This window comes from Dermacentor albipictus, chromosome 7 (genome assembly GCF_038994185.2).
Source record: "Dermacentor albipictus isolate Rhodes 1998 colony chromosome 7, USDA_Dalb.pri_finalv2, whole genome shotgun sequence".
Taxonomy (NCBI): Eukaryota; Metazoa; Arthropoda; class Arachnida; order Ixodida; family Ixodidae; genus Dermacentor; species Dermacentor albipictus.
The window spans coordinates 98,497,187-98,512,764 of NC_091827.1; the positions used below are offsets into that span (position 1 = coordinate 98,497,187).

Here is a 15,578-nt window from a genome sequence, read left to right on the forward strand (position 1 = left end):
TCCCACCTGCGGCAAGTTGTTTTTTCATCCACTTTAATTTCCATTAATCAATCATTACTTTATTTCATTTATTAAGCACATGCAATTTCCCCTATGTTGCACTTGGTGTCAGTGTTTGTTGGCTTCTCATTATATGACTAATAAATATCGGGTCCCTCGGTTAACCCCCTTTCTTCTCGTCTATTACATAACGAGGGTCTCGAATCCGGCAACATTGATGCCTTCAGGTAGCATATGTGGGTTTATTGACCAGTTGCCTTCACCCGAAAAGATCACGTTCTCGTGACGCCTGCGGCAAAAAAGACGTTCCAGGTCCGCCGCCAAGGTCTGTGAGTGGGGGCGCTGGCTAACACTCCCAGGGGTCTACTAGTACACATAAATACCCAAGAAAGTGGATGGGGAAACGCCGCCGCGGTAGCTCAATTGGTAGAGCATCGTACGCGACATGCGGAGGTTGTGGGTTCAGTTCCCACCTGCGGCAAGTTGTTTTTTCATCCACTTTAATTTCCATTATTCAATCATTACTTTATTTCATTTATTAAGCACATGCAATTTCCCCTATGTTGCACTTGGTGTCAGTGTTTGTTGGCTTCTCATTATATGACTAATAAATATCGGGTCCCTCGGTTAACCCCCTTTTTCTCGTCTATTACATAACGAGGGTCTCGAATCCGGCAACATTGATGCCTTCAGGTAGCATATGTGGGTTTATTGACCAGTTGCCTTCACCCGAAAAGATCACGTTCTCGTGACGCCTGCGGCAAAAAAGACGTTCCACGTCCGCCGCCAAGGTCTGTGAGTGGGGGCGCTGGCTAACACTCCCAGGGTTCTACTAGTACACATAAATACCCAAGAAAGTGGATGGGGAAACGCCGCCGAGGTAGCTCAATTGGTAGAGCATCGCACGCGACATGCGAAGGTTGTGGGTTCGGTTCCCACCTGCGGCAAGTTGTTTTTTCATCCACTTAAATTCCATTAATCAATCATTGCTTTATTTCATTTATTAAGCACATGCAATTTCCCCTATGTTGCACTTGGTGTCAGTGTTTGTTGGCTTCTCATTATATGACTAATAAATATCGGGTCCCTCGGTTAACCCCCTTTCTTCTCGTCTATATATATATATATATATATATATATATATTATAGGCTTTTACGCAACGGAACCTCGAGCTGATTATGAGGCACGCAGTACTGGAGGACTCCGGAATAAATTTTACTACCTGGGGTCCCTTAACTTGTACCTTAATTTAGGTACACGCGTGTTTTTGGATTTCGACCCTATTGAGATGGGGCCGCCGTGGCCGGGATGCGTATTTTGCTTTCCGCGAATGATTCCACACGCGAGAGCGAAAAAAAGGACGCCGAGGAGGACGGCGCAACTCCCGCCGGGCGCCCTTGCGCCCTATTGGCTCTCGCCATGAGGTCATGTGTTGCCTGCCCGGCTCTTCCCATGACTGCCGGCAACCCCCTACTGAGCCTACGCAGTTCGTTCTTTATTATACGCTGGCGCGCGCACGTGGTTCTCGCCGACGTGGTCCCGACTGGCATGGCGGGCACCAAAACGTTCACGTGCGAGCTGGACGCCAGTTCGAACTGCCCAGCGAGTGTTGTATGGCTCCGTGTTGACCTCTGCACTGCCGAGGACGCGTACGAGTGGATCGCCAGCTACAGTCGGACTACCAATACGACATGGATTGTCGACTGGGAAGTCCGAAATCCAAAGAGGCAAGTTTGCAGGGGAAGCCCTTGGTTATTGTCTGTTTCTTCTACAGGTGGTGCAGAGGCAAATATGCTGCATGAAAGTGATCGTGGCGCCAATTAGGTACGAGGAACGACGTCGACGAAAAGTGCGTGCTATCCTGACGGTAATAAATTTGTGCTGGCCGCAAGATAGAACAAATCTCAAATTTCAGAAGGTACTATGTGCTGCGCGCTTTGCTTTGCAATAAAGAGCTCGTTCATGTTGCTGCCACACAGCCTTTGCAGCCAGTGCAGCTATTATAATATATTGCTCGTCGCTTCGAAAGATAATAACTAGAAGCGAATGCTTTCGCGCGGCTGGCGACATTGGGCAGCCATCACACTAGCACGCAAGCTCGACGTCGTTCCCGCCGTTTCGAATAAAGAACCAACAACCCGTTACGCAGGCTACCGCGCTTTTCAACCACATCGGCTTATTTTCGTACAGGGTGTATTTCGCTAGGAGGACAAACACGCTGCATGCGCCTTGATCATGTCGTAAGGCGCGACGCTGTGCTTGTGATTGAATGGTGCCGTTATCGTGCACTGCAACCGTAGGTGTGGCGTGGAAATGGTATCGGTGCTACTGAAGTTCGCTCACAGACTGCCCATTACTAGTACGAATAGCATATTTGAAACGTTGTTCTTTAACTGAAACCAAGAGCCCTGTGTTCACAGTAAATTTCTCGTGATACTGTGCGACTATTCTTTATGTTTGGAAAGTGGTGGCTGAAGTAGCCCGTGTCCATCGAACATAGCTTACTGTAGAAGATTGTATTGTTCCTAGCTTCTGCTATTTGTGGCACTGCCGCGCACTTGACTCGGCCAGGAGCTTGACGAGTGGCGGAACACGGCACTTTTCGTACCTCGTCTATTTTGAGCCTAAAGAAGTAGGGAACATAAAATTAATGTATTAATTATCAGGAGCATGCCGTGCTAAATATTGTAAAGTCCCACCTGCTGCGCAAGCGACTTGTTGCTGCTTTCATTTTCTGATCAACTCTGAATTTTGAGAGCTTTAGGTCTATATAAGCGTCATGTCTAAGCGTAAATTGTATGATGCCCTTACTCATATCGAAGGCATCAGGCTGTTGTCTTGTGTGCATGCAAGTATTCATAAACCATTGCAGTACTGGCACAAGCAAGAATGCTGCTGGTTACCTATGTGTATAATTTATTTATTTTATTTTCAATACTGCCAGTCCCATCAGGGACTATAGCAGGTGGACATACAGAAATGAAAGACATGGTAATAAACATGCACATACAAATTGCGTGTTGATAAGCCAAACAAGGAACGTAAAGAAACAGGGTAAGAATACATAAAAAAAAATAGATATCACATTTCTAGGAGACCTGCGCAGCAATACAGAAACAATGAGTACAGATCTAAGCGAGGCATTTAACTGCAAAATTCAGAACCGTGCCGAGCTACCTAACGAGGCAGACATATATTTGAAAAAGAATGCAGCACTTTACAAAACCAGAAAAGTCCTCGATGACTAAACTACTGTTCTCTGTTTCTTTAAAGGATGGTGTTTCACAAGAAATGGAGATGCCAGCACAGTAACCTCAACAAGACCGCTGGCCTGAAGTCCACGAACTGTTCAGCATTTGTCGACATCAAGATCAAGGCTGTGACAAAGCAAACACAAAGAAACGATTCATTTCTGAAGAGGGAGCATCCTTTGTGCGCCATCGTTAAGCTAAAGGAGGACCACAACCATGAGCTGAGCTGTGCTGATGGACTGCGCCTTCTACGAAGCTCTGCTGACACACGGGCCACTTTCCACAGCTATTTTAAAGATGGCCTTGCACCTGCAGAGTCTCTTCAGCTTCACCAGCAGAAACTTGCTGTCGAAGATGATGGTGTCCAGCAACTGGCAAATGGTGCACTCAATCCATCTGCTAACACTGTGTACCACTGGTTTAGGATGTGGCGCAAAGATAACTATGGTGATGAACTGGATCCACTCAGCAAGCTGGAGGAAAAGGCGCCATTGTATCATCAAAATGGTGCATTGATGCTGCTTGTAAAATGTGCTTTTCTTTTAAGTGTCTAGAATTCCTGATAAGGCTGTAGCAAAAATAGTTGTCATCACTTGCTGTTCTAGTCATCCTGTGTGTGACACCTAACCGAGATGCAAAGCCGAATCAACCTTGTGGGTTAACTTTTGATAATTGCCAAACGAGAGCTTAGTTTAAAAAAAAAAGCCATTATAAGTTCCCAATAATCCCATTTTGCTTCCTGCAGCAGGCTGAAGACATTGAGATAAGGCCTTTCCATTAAGATTTCCTTCTTTATCATTTTGTTGCTCTTTGGGTTCAGAAAGAAGTGCAGTGCAATTTTCAGTTCACTGAATATGAAAAGAAAGCTTCTGGTTCTTCTATCCTACAAAGGAATTTTTTGAACGTTTGGTGCCTGTGCGATGGCTTTACTGAATTTTGTACACAAGGCCTGAAGTGACCATGTGTATGCATGATCTTGGTGCAGCTGCATCACCTGTCTAGCGTCAATGCTCGAAACATAAGTGCTAATGTGTGAACAGTTTAATTAGTGGCTAGCTTACTAGTGCTTGAGAGAAAGTGAAAAAGAAAGCCCTACTGTCAATGACTCAAGAGTCCCAAATTCATCATCACAACTTAACAAATGATGTACAAATTGTAGTGAGCTATTGAAAAGCACTTGACATGCAGCTATAAAAACACATTTTTAGGAGAAAGATAAGTGCATGATCAAATTGAATTTGGTGGTACTTAGTTTGTATTACATTTTTGTTACTGAATTTATGTACAAGAGATGCTATCTATTTTCCACCAGTAACTTCCAGGGCAATTTACAGTTGAATAGCTGACAGAAAAGACATGTATGGTGAAGTTTAGCATACCACTCTGTATATATAAATGGCAGTATTCGAATGCAATACAAAACAATTGTTCATATGTAACATATTCTGGAGTGAAATTTTTATTGTTATCTATAATTAAAGCTGACAGCAACCTTTCATATTGATATAGGGATATATATGAGTATTTTGTGGCTCAAGCAGACCTTTGCAAAGGACAGCAGGCACAACGATCGAAGCCCTATTACTATTGAACATGCAAGTGAAAAAGGCGAGTTAAAACTTGTGCATCATGCTTCAGGTGCATTTTAATTTGCCTAGGTGGTATTATTCGAACCTTTACAACTCCTGTTGTGCATTTCATGTAAGGTCTGGCATGCTTGTTCAGCTGCGCTGACAAGAAGCTCATATGCCAGAAGAAGCATGCCAGACTTTACGTCAAATTCATGATTGGCACAACATGTGAAATACTGCTGTTCAGTGGAAATATAATGTAGAACAAACTGTATCCTTAGTCAACGACAGCATGGGAGCATGAGCTATCGTTAAACGACGGAAGTAGTGTGCACTTTCCTGCACAGTGTATTGCATGCCCATATGAGCCACTTCGTGAGATTAAGGTACTTGGCAGAAGTAGTGCCACGTTCACATGGGAGTTGGAGGCATTTTATATCAAGAGGCACGCACTGCATTATCGGCACTTCTGTTTATCTGTTTGGGAATGACAAGCAGCTGTTTGACATGTTTCTAGACTTCTTGAAGTAACCATTGCACACATGCTCATTTGGTGTACTTTTTTACACTGCTCTCAATAAAGCAGTTGAAGTTTGGTGCACCACTCAGTTTCTTTCCACTACTTTCAGAGTTTCTCTGCTTGCACTAATATGCATTTCTTAGCTTGAAGGGTAAAATTGTACTGCCATACTATCGTGCTGAAAGTGGCTTTGGTTCCGTCAGGCTAAAAGATGCTGATAAGGCAATGCAATGTTTTAGAAGTGACAAAATAAATGTTCAAACACTGCTCTTTTTAACTTCTTATCTGTGACCTCTTGCAGGGGTCAATGTTAGCACGACCAAGTCAAAGGATGGCAACTGCTGGGCAGTGTTGGTTGTTACAAGGATCATGCAGCGGACACAAGGCTTGGAAGCTGCAAGCGAGATCATCTTTTTGGACTCAACAGCTTCCTGTGACGAGTCACAGGCTACCGTTACAGTAGTGCTCACAGCTACTCCAGTCGGTGCTATACCGATCGCTGTGCTTATGCACAATTCCCAGACAACGGAAAGCTACAAGACAGCATTTGGCCTCTTGAAACAGAAATATCCATTCTGTTTTGGTGGCTTACATGTAAGTAAGCTATACTTTTAAAGTACAACTGGGCTGATGTAAAAGTCTGAATTACTAAAATGATTAGAGTGGGTTGTAAATGAAAAGAAAATACATCAAATTTCTTCTGAGCACGACATCTGACATTGTGCAATAATCAGGTTCTGTAATATGCTTGCAAAAGAGCACCTGTAATTCGCACTCGTTATTCAATGGCAGAAGTTTAATTGAAGTATGTCTTTTGATACAGTTAAGTCAGATAATTTCAGAACTGACAAAACTAAATAATAGTGAAGCATGTATACATAATAGTAAAGCAAAATAGAGGGGTTTACAATCATACCTGCCAATCAGTCTGTGAGGCGCTGAGACTAACAGCCTTTGTACACACCACTGGTGCAGTGAAATTTGCTTGGAGGGGGTACATCCTAATCCAAGGTCAAATCGGTTTTTTTATCTGTCAACCAAAAATGAATCACATTTACAAAATAACCTTGATAGTATAAAGGAGTTTACTGCTTTTCAATTAGAAAAAAAAGTGCCAACATGTTCAATTATATCTTCCAGACCCCACAGTCATTCATGACTGACAATTCATCGGCAGAAAAAGCAGCTCTGAAAGCAACATGGTCTGAAGCAACTCAACTTCTCTGCCATTTCCACGTGGCCCAGGCGGAATGGCGGTGGCTGCATGCATCAAGCAGCAGCATCACTCGTGACGAGAGACGGGAACTGATGACAGCATTCCAGAAGGTGCGTAAAAGTGATGCGCAATGCTATGATGTGGATTATCTCAACTTTGCTTGCGACACTGCTTCAGTGGCTACCATACTGCACAAAAGGTTGTGTATTTGAACCCAAAATTGCAGCCCCTTGATAGGAGCAAAATGTAAAAACACTCCTGCAAGTGATAACCTTTTAGCACTCATTACAAGGCTCTAGGTGGTCAAAAGTTATCCGGGATTTTCCACTATGTTGTCCGTCATTGCACCCCTGTACAGCTTTCGCATATCATATGGAGTAACAACTACCCAGAACGTGTCATGACATGTAGGTGGAAATGAAAAGACCATTATTTATAGTGATAGAATCAGGCATGATGTTTGCGATTGAATTAGGCATAATTTTACAGTGGCATGAACTTGCTTTGTGCCAGATTGCTCTCACTTGTTCCACTGCTGAGGTGCAGGTTCAGGCGGAAATAGGGTGAGAAGCATACATCACTTCCACTCGCTGTTGGAAGGCGACTATAGTAGCCATGTAGACAGACAGAGCTGAAGTCTGTTTGTGTGACATGTGAGCACAGAATTGTCGTATGATCCACCGCGGAGCACTCTTGCTCTCCGCTGGCAGAATCGGGGTGGTGAAATCCGAGCACTCACTCCAGGATTGCAGTGGCTGCTCCAGATCGACCGGTGAAAAACTCGACACTGGTCACACTGTTATGAAGCAAGAACCTACAACTTCCAATGACCAAAATATTAGCAGGCACATAACGGGACAGCCAGCATTAAACCATATTTGGCTTTACCTACTTCAATAAAGCAGTGTTAAGCAATCTAATTGGAGAATGGCCTTGAAGCAGAAATGACTTCAAAGAATTACCACTATAACGCTCCCTTTGATGAACTGTAAAGCTGAAAGTGTAAGGGCTCGAGTGCCAAGTTGTGCATTGCATGTAGAAGAGTAGCCAAATTTAATTGAATAAAAATATTTTGTTCAAGCACAACTGCACTGATGTGCAGCACCATGGATGTTAAAGTAAGTTATCGCAACAGGCAGAGCAGTTCATGTGAATGCCAGTGTAGTGATTTGCTGTGCCATCAGCTTCTGTGTTTTTCGACTACATGAATGGCCCGAGACCCAGAAGAATTTCATTTAGTTTACAGCACACGCCCAAAATAGAATTTTCATTTCGAGTGCCTATATTGTTCAATGCGGGTGCTTGTAAAAAGCTTGCACAAGAAGCCAGCATGTTACTTATAGAAACTGCTGACATCAGGACGACTGTAATAGCAACACGAACAAAAGGGAAATGGGTTTAAGTCAGCCTCCTAAATTGATTATTTATGTATATATGCAAAGTTGAGTGGCGATTCTTCTTGTGTTAAAAATGTCATACAGCTGCTTTTTTTATGGAACCGTATATAGCGTTGAGTGTTAAAAGTGTGAACTTCATTTGTGATAATTCAAGGAAGGCATTTTCAGAGTGCAAATGTGAAACATTCTGATGACTATTTTTGTCGCTGTAAAATTATCTAATTCAGTAACCTATCTCCCTGTGCCTTCTGTAAGCTTGAATGTTATCTAACAGGTTACAGCGCCAGCAAAACATTTTGAGCCTGCTTATGTAAATCAGCCATTTATGGTGTTCACTGCTTCCACCCGTTCTACACCATTCAGGCATAAGAAATTCCATGCTCATGTTCTTGATTATCGATGAATGCTCAAAAACATTGTCGCATTGGTGACAGTAGAGCCTGATGCCAAAGTTGATGAAGTTGCTGCTCTGTTGTTCGTCTATAACATCTGTTGGCATACGACATTTTTAGCACGAGAACAATTGACACTCAACTTATATATATAATCAATTTTGTTGTGATTACTTTTGCATCGCTCTTGCAACAATATGAAGTGCCACATTATTCACAAAAATATTATTTTAATAGCAGAAGTTGTGTTCAGAATGCACTTGTTTCGTAATTAATTTATATTTAATTTAGCATGCCTGGTTACATGCTCACCTATTCAGACTTACGGTACACCGCGGACGCCTGAATTTTGTGTTACATATGGGAAGTGCTCTGAAACAAGTAATTGGCAATAAGCTGTGAACTTTACCAAAGCCCTATGTGTGCTTATTCTCACTATATTGTGTCTAGTCATGTGAGATAAACAACTGAAATGTGGCTTTAAGCATACCAGCCATTTATTCTGTCCCCTGCAGGTGATGTATGCGTCTTCAGCGGAAGAGCTAGCTGCTGCCACTGAAGAGTTGCTCCGGAAGCCTCACCGTGCATATGTGACACGAGTACGTGCATTCCTTGAACGGAAGGAAGAGTGGGTGCTCTTTTTTCGGTTGAGCCTTATGACGAGAGGCCACAACACAAACAATTATGCTGAAGCGACTATTCGTGTACTGAAGGATGTGGTGCTTGGCAGGCAAAAGGCATATAATGTAGTTGCCCTTGTGGACCTTGTGGCAACAGTCTGGGAGGACTACTTTTCGAGAAGACTGCTTAATCATGCATACAACCGTGTGCCAGCTCACCAAATCTTCTATAGCAAGCTTGTGCACAGGATGCCTGAAAGTGTTGCACAGTCGGTGTGTGCTCTTGGTGATAGCCTGTACCAGGTGCCCAGTGGGCAGGAAGATGGTAAGATTTATCACGTTTGGCAAGACGTCGGCACTTGCACTTGTAGAAATGGCCAACAAGGGGCATTCTGCAAGCATCAAGCATTGGTTCATAGCATCTATGGGGGAGGATTTCCAAATGCCCCAATACTGAAACCCGATGACCGGCATAAGTTAGGTATCCTTGCCCTGGGTGACAAGTGCCCTGACAAAAGTTTCTTTGGAAGCTTCCGTGAGGTGCTGCCAGAGCTCCCGTCCACCAGCACTGCTCAGGAAGTACGCAGCCAACATGCACCTGAGCCTCAGGATGAGCCAATAGAGCTTGACCAACATCACTTGGAGTGCTCCAATTCCAACGAACGTCGCCAGGTGTGTGTCGCACTGTCTTATAGGGGCTTTCATAGAAGCTTTAAGTGTGGGCCAATGTGAATGCTGTCTCCTAAATTCTCATGTCATTGTTTGTACAAAAAGCTTCTCCAGGTATTTAACTAGGAAACTGCTTGCTTTTAAGGTATGTTGTATGAACTTTGCATTCAGAAATTTGCCAAAGTTTAATCCCCACATTCCCACAAGTATTGCAATCTAGGTAGTTGGTATGATTGCACAGCTTTCGTTAGTACAGGAATACTCTCAAACGTGTGTTGCCTGCAATTTTTCTTGTCTTGCTGCTTCTGCATGCATAATATAACTAAAATTAGGTCGTTGATATTACCAGGCAAGAGTGAATCTGGTTCAACTTCTGGTTATGAAGCAGTAAGTTAAGTTGCTTTAACATTGATTTACCATGCCATCACTTATTTTTTTTATAATAATAATAATGATCTTTATTACATCCAGTCGTGTCATGGTTACAAATCCAGCCCGCATAAGCAACATTACTTGTGTGCGAGGCTAAGTAGTCGGCTGGTAGTACTGATATGTGTACAAATAAATAAGAAAGAAACAAATATAGGAAGAAATAGCATTGCAAAAAGATGATATTGCAAACAAAAGATAATGTTGCATCAACAGGAAAAAAGACATTGACATTAAAGATGACTTCACAATCGGGTTCGCATGCTTCAAATCACGAAGAAAAGTTTAAAAATTACGGGCATTACGTATCACACATGACCTTAAATGTTCCTGCGATATCATTCTCGTTCAATTTATTGAAATTAGCCGGCACGTAGAAAGCGCGAGTCCTCTTGCCGTAGTTTGTGTACACACGAGGTACCACATATTTTTCTGTCTGACGTGAGCTGCGAGATTTTCTGTTCGTTTTTGAATTTAGTAGAAAAACAACTCTTACACATGGCGTCGAACAAAACTTGTTGCTCGACAAACAACATGTCTGACTGGTACATGCTAGGCAAGACGTCTTCCCCATGGCCAAGTGTGCTATACGAGAGGCTGTAGGCAATTCTACTAGAAGAAGCAAAGCCATAAATTCTTATTTCGTACCTTATGATCGATTCACCAAGTGCTTTATAAACCATTTTACGAACATTTACATCGCAGAAAGATTTTGGGGCATGCAACTGAGCGCACACAGCACGTAAGCGCCTTTCGAGCTCTTCAATGCGGACATTCCATGACAACGTGTCGTCAATGTGTAGCCCGAGGTATTTTGTGTTATTTACCAGTGTTACCGGAGGACATGAGCATGCAAGTCAGTCGCTGATGGGGAGATAAACGGGGGAAATATCTGTGACCGCTTTATATGGGCTGTGAAAACATATCAGATTGGTCTTCGATTTATTAATAAACATTTTGTTTTTAATGAACCAATCAAGTAGTTTACAGACATCATACTGTAATACTCTAGTGGCTTCGTTCAAAAGTTTGTTCGATACAACTAAAGCAGTGTCATCAGCATAAAAATAAATTGATTTTAGTGGTACGCAAGCAAGATCATTCATGTAAATGTTAAACAAAAGCGGTCCCGATATGGACCCTTGCGGTACCCCTGATTTAACACACAACAAAGAACTATAGGACTCCGCCACACGGACACACTGCTGTCTGCCTGTTAAATAATTTTTTTAAAATGAGTAATACGGGCCTCTCAAACCACATCTGCTTAGTTTTGATAGTAACCGTTCATGCTCTAATGTGTCAACAAAAAGAGTCAAAACAACATTATTTTTATCGATTTTGTTATAGATATAGTCATTAAAATCTTCCAACAGGCCCACAGTACTCTGCCCCGAGCGAAGGCCAATTTGTGCTGGGTTAATAAGGCAAAACTTTTCACAGAATGAGGCCATATTAACATAAGACTATCTTTTCCGATATGCTTGCCAAAGACGAAAGAATTAAAATTGGTCGGTAATTCTCATAAAGTTTTCGAGATCCTTTCTTATAAAGAGGTCTCGCAATGCTAACTTTCATGTTTTCATGTATCTGACCGGTTTTTAATGTTTCATTTAAGATGTAAAGAAGTATTGATTTGAGCACATCAAAATTCGCAGCTTATCCTAATTTTATAAAAACCTGGAGATATTGTTAAGCTCATGGATCGTATTATATCCCACAATTCTGCTTCATCAACAGTAGGCAGAAAAGCAGTATGAATGTTAGAGAACGTAACATTGTTTTGGAGATTTGCTGGTATGCACCCATTTGTGATGATGTTTACTGACTTGATAAAGTGTTTGTTAATATAATTCGCTATCTGGACAGCAGGTCACTCGAGAAAGGTGTCCGCAAGAGTATTATCAATATACTCTTTCTTTCAGGTCTCCCTATTAGAAGGTTAACCAAGTTCCATGTTTCACCGGTATTACGACTGCAGGCTGCAAACTTGCCTGTGTGGTAGCGCTTCTTAGCTAGTCCAATTTTTGCGTTTACTTTGTTTCTCATCTGCCTAAATTCTTCTCTTGCAAGAGCGTCGCCGGGTTTATCTTGGCATTTTCTGAGGAGTTTGCTTTTAATGCTGCAAAGCTCCATTATTTCGTTATCAATCCACAAGCTCTTTTTTATTTCTTTTCTTAAGCTTTATTTTCTTTTCGGAGCAAAGGTACATCTCTGTAACGGCCTCTACAAATAGTTCGTAAGCCTTTAGGTGGCTGTGCCGCCTTAGGGAGTCCCAGTTAAATGTTCTCACACGTTTATCTACGTCATTAGAATTCAAAACATATTTCTCGACAATCTTTGTTTCGGTTAAAGCAACAGCATCTCCTGAAACTGCTTTAGCAATAAAGTAGTGGTCCGATTTTTTTCCCTTAATAACACAGCCAAATGAACTATGTTTGCACATTTTTGTGCTGATATGGTCTATACACGATCTTTTTAAACGTTGAAAAGCTCAGTATTCTGTCAGTGATAATAATTTCAGCAGTGCTGTTAATGAGCTGCAGTACATTATTTTTCTGCAAAGCCAAGTATTTTCGTATTATTCCTCTGGACCCTATGTTGGTGAACTGCAGCAGTTTTAGTTAGCCTCATCGCATTACATACAGTACTACTTGTGATTTTTTTCATCCTAGAGAAGCCTGCTAAACTTGGTGTCAGCATATACTAGTGCAGCAAGAATTGAAAGAGTGGGAAAATATATTTGAATTGTTCCGCATGATTGTCATGAACAGTTGGTTATAAATGTCAGGGGTGTTAGTAATGAGGATGACTGTGTAGTCCTGGGGACATGAAGTATGTGCAGTGAAACGCACGCCAGAGTACGAGTGGCTTGTCCTGTGGTGAAGTGCTCTAATTCTTCCTACTAGCAGGTCATGATGGGCTCAGTGCTCACACTGTGTGAGTGTGTGTAGAATCTTTACAGCTTGCGCGTGAGTTCAGACTTAACTTTAAATATCTGGTCACCATACATCAACTCAGCAGCAAGCATAGGGAAGATTCTACATGGGGGAGGCTTATGTAGCATAAATGAGGATGGAAAGGGTATTATAATTTAGCAAACAGTGGGACAGTGTATTTAATTTTTGTGTTTTGTTTTATTTATTTTTTTGCCCAGGATGCTGCCGAGGTGCTCAAACAAATCCAGGAGGAGGAGTGGCGCTACTACTCCTTGGCTGCTGACAACACCTATTATCTCACTGTACTTGAACAGGTGCTGGCAGAAATGAAGAAAGTGCACAAGGAGCCCCAAGTGATTGCCTCTTATCTTGCCCAGAAGGCTGCTTTTACAAGTGCTAGAAGGCGTGGCCGCACCATCAAAGTTCAGCCGACTGGAATAGCTAGACGTCGGCCTGGTGTGGGTAGAGGCTCTGGCAGACTGCGAGAGGGTCGCCCCTCCAAACATCAAAAGGCCAAGCGTGCACATGCACTGCACTTAAGCGTGAAGTGTGGTGTGCCCCATGCGAAGTCCCATGGAACTAGGCACTGAGCACAAGAGTAGGCAGCATTCATGAATGTTTGAAGAGGCAGCGCCCAGGGCCTGTGGAGGGCATACAAACTACTCTTGCTGTGCTGCAGCCATACCAAGTGTTAGTCGTGCAACAGCACATTGCATAGTCGTTTAACTTGAATTGTCACTTCGGTTAAGGATACTGAGCCGTGTTTCACGAATAGTAAAGTGCATGGAATTAGCTAAGCATTACCAGAAAATGATAATAGCATTGGTGGGTCATGCCATTATGCACTGTCTTTTGGGGATGCTTCGAATAATCAAACCCTCTAGGATGTGGCAGTGCTTGCTTGTGATTTTCACTCCGAACAAGTCATATCGTTTGCCCTAGCCCTCCCAATTGAATAGCCTTATCAAATGCCTCAACTACATTGTTAATTGTTCTTTGCCTTTAGTGTCCCTTTAAGGATTCCATTATCCTGCTTGAACATCTTAAGTAAAGCTCAGATAAAACATGGATGGCAGAAAGAATGAGGACATACATACAGAGTGCTGCGCGGTGTAGAAGAAATGTACTGAACTAGCGCCTGTTGAACGGTTAGTGCTAGTCGTAAGCAGTTGACCAACTTGTCCTTCTTGACAGTGCTTTCTGGCAGACAGGCCACTTTGTGCCGACCATGAAGTTTCACTTTTATTTGGCAAAACTGGTTCTGCTTTGATAGCCATGAAATATCCCAAGGTGCTGTCAAAAGAATTTGTGCTTCTGCTTCCTGTTTTGGCTTGTGGAGGAGGTATGCAGCATCTTTCAAAAATGGGACGTAGTTCAAAGTCAAATGTGTGGAACGAGTCACGATTTATCGTCGCTGCTCTGTCTGCCTCCATGGCAACCCTTGCATTGCCTATCACAGACCCTCGTCCTGACCTCATTCCTTTGAATTTCACTTGGGTAAGGATTATGAGGGGAGTTCACCAGAGAACCAACCAGCGTTATAAGTGACGAATACTGTTTAAAATGGTGTTACGCTGGCTGGTCACCGATATCCATGGGGCCTAAAGGAGGTTACATTTGAAAAGGGGCACACACTGGCCTGATGCGTGCTTACTCTCAGATGTCTGTTTACTATGTCAAAGGAATTGTTGGTTTTTGATGAAAGGTTACCATCGGTCACTTTCATGTCACTTGAAGCAATAAACTAGGGCGGAGGAGGAGGTGCACATTTTGTATTTTTAGGGGCGCTCTTGCTTGGTAGAGCGGATGAAGCCTCCTGCTATTGTTAATGACCTGAGAAGTGTCTATGAGAGCAATAAATAAATGAAAAATGTCGTGGCAGTGTTGCTTCAGTACTTCTAACATTTTCCTGTGATGCCCTGAAATCGAGCATCATGAAATGCCCCAACGAAAGAACTTTTTCAGCTGACCTGCCTTCTGATTTACAGAGGCCGCACTCCCTCGTGCGCAGCGTCTACAATCAGTTAGGGTCTGGTGTTGTCTGACAATTTGCATTTATAGAAAATTTTGGCAATAAATAAATAAGATACCCCGAAAATTTTTTTTGCAACTTAAACAATTATGTGCTTTGGTATTTCAAATGCATAGCATGAGCGAGATGCTCTGCTGTTTATGTTGGTTTTGTACACTAAATGCAAACTACCTGGAAAGGAGCAGAAGCTTTTTTTTTATGAAATTACTACTGCAAAACACCTCAAGCAACAGAACAGAAAGGACTAGCCACTGTTAGTTTCTTGAGCACCATTCTTTTTTCCCACCATTTTCAATAAGATTAATAGATTCGTCAAAGTGGAATCAATGGTCCAAAATGTACACATCTCGTGAATAGTGCTGTGTGTGGCTACTGGTTGTATAAATTATGTACAATAGGTGAATGTTGAAATTTCTGTTGGAACAGATTTCCAACAATGGGGGATTGTTTAAACTTTCATGAAGAACAGGACGAGAGGTTGTTCAGGAAGAGAATAGCGTTGATACACACCTTTCCTTCATGTAGGAGACCAGTCTTGCAT

General features: G+C 42.5%; 1 protein-coding gene and 1 long non-coding RNA gene across 5 annotated transcripts in view; one reads left to right on the top strand and one right to left on the bottom strand.

Annotated features, from left to right (window-relative positions):
• The window catches only part of LOC135916830 (uncharacterized), a 58,903-nt gene that overhangs the window by 31,753 nt on the left and 11,572 nt on the right, over positions 1-15,578 (bottom strand). The window lies entirely within an intron of this gene.
• Positions 1,515-14,835, top strand: LOC135916829 (uncharacterized). The gene is made up of 6 exons (XM_065450262.2): positions 1,515-1,728; positions 3,275-3,759; positions 5,645-5,937; positions 6,484-6,669; positions 8,864-9,640; positions 13,224-14,835. The coding sequence occupies exons 1-6, from the start codon at positions 1,550-1,552 to the stop codon at positions 13,593-13,595; spliced, it is 2,292 nt and encodes a 763-aa protein (XP_065306334.1). The 5' UTR covers positions 1,515-1,549; the 3' UTR covers positions 13,596-14,835.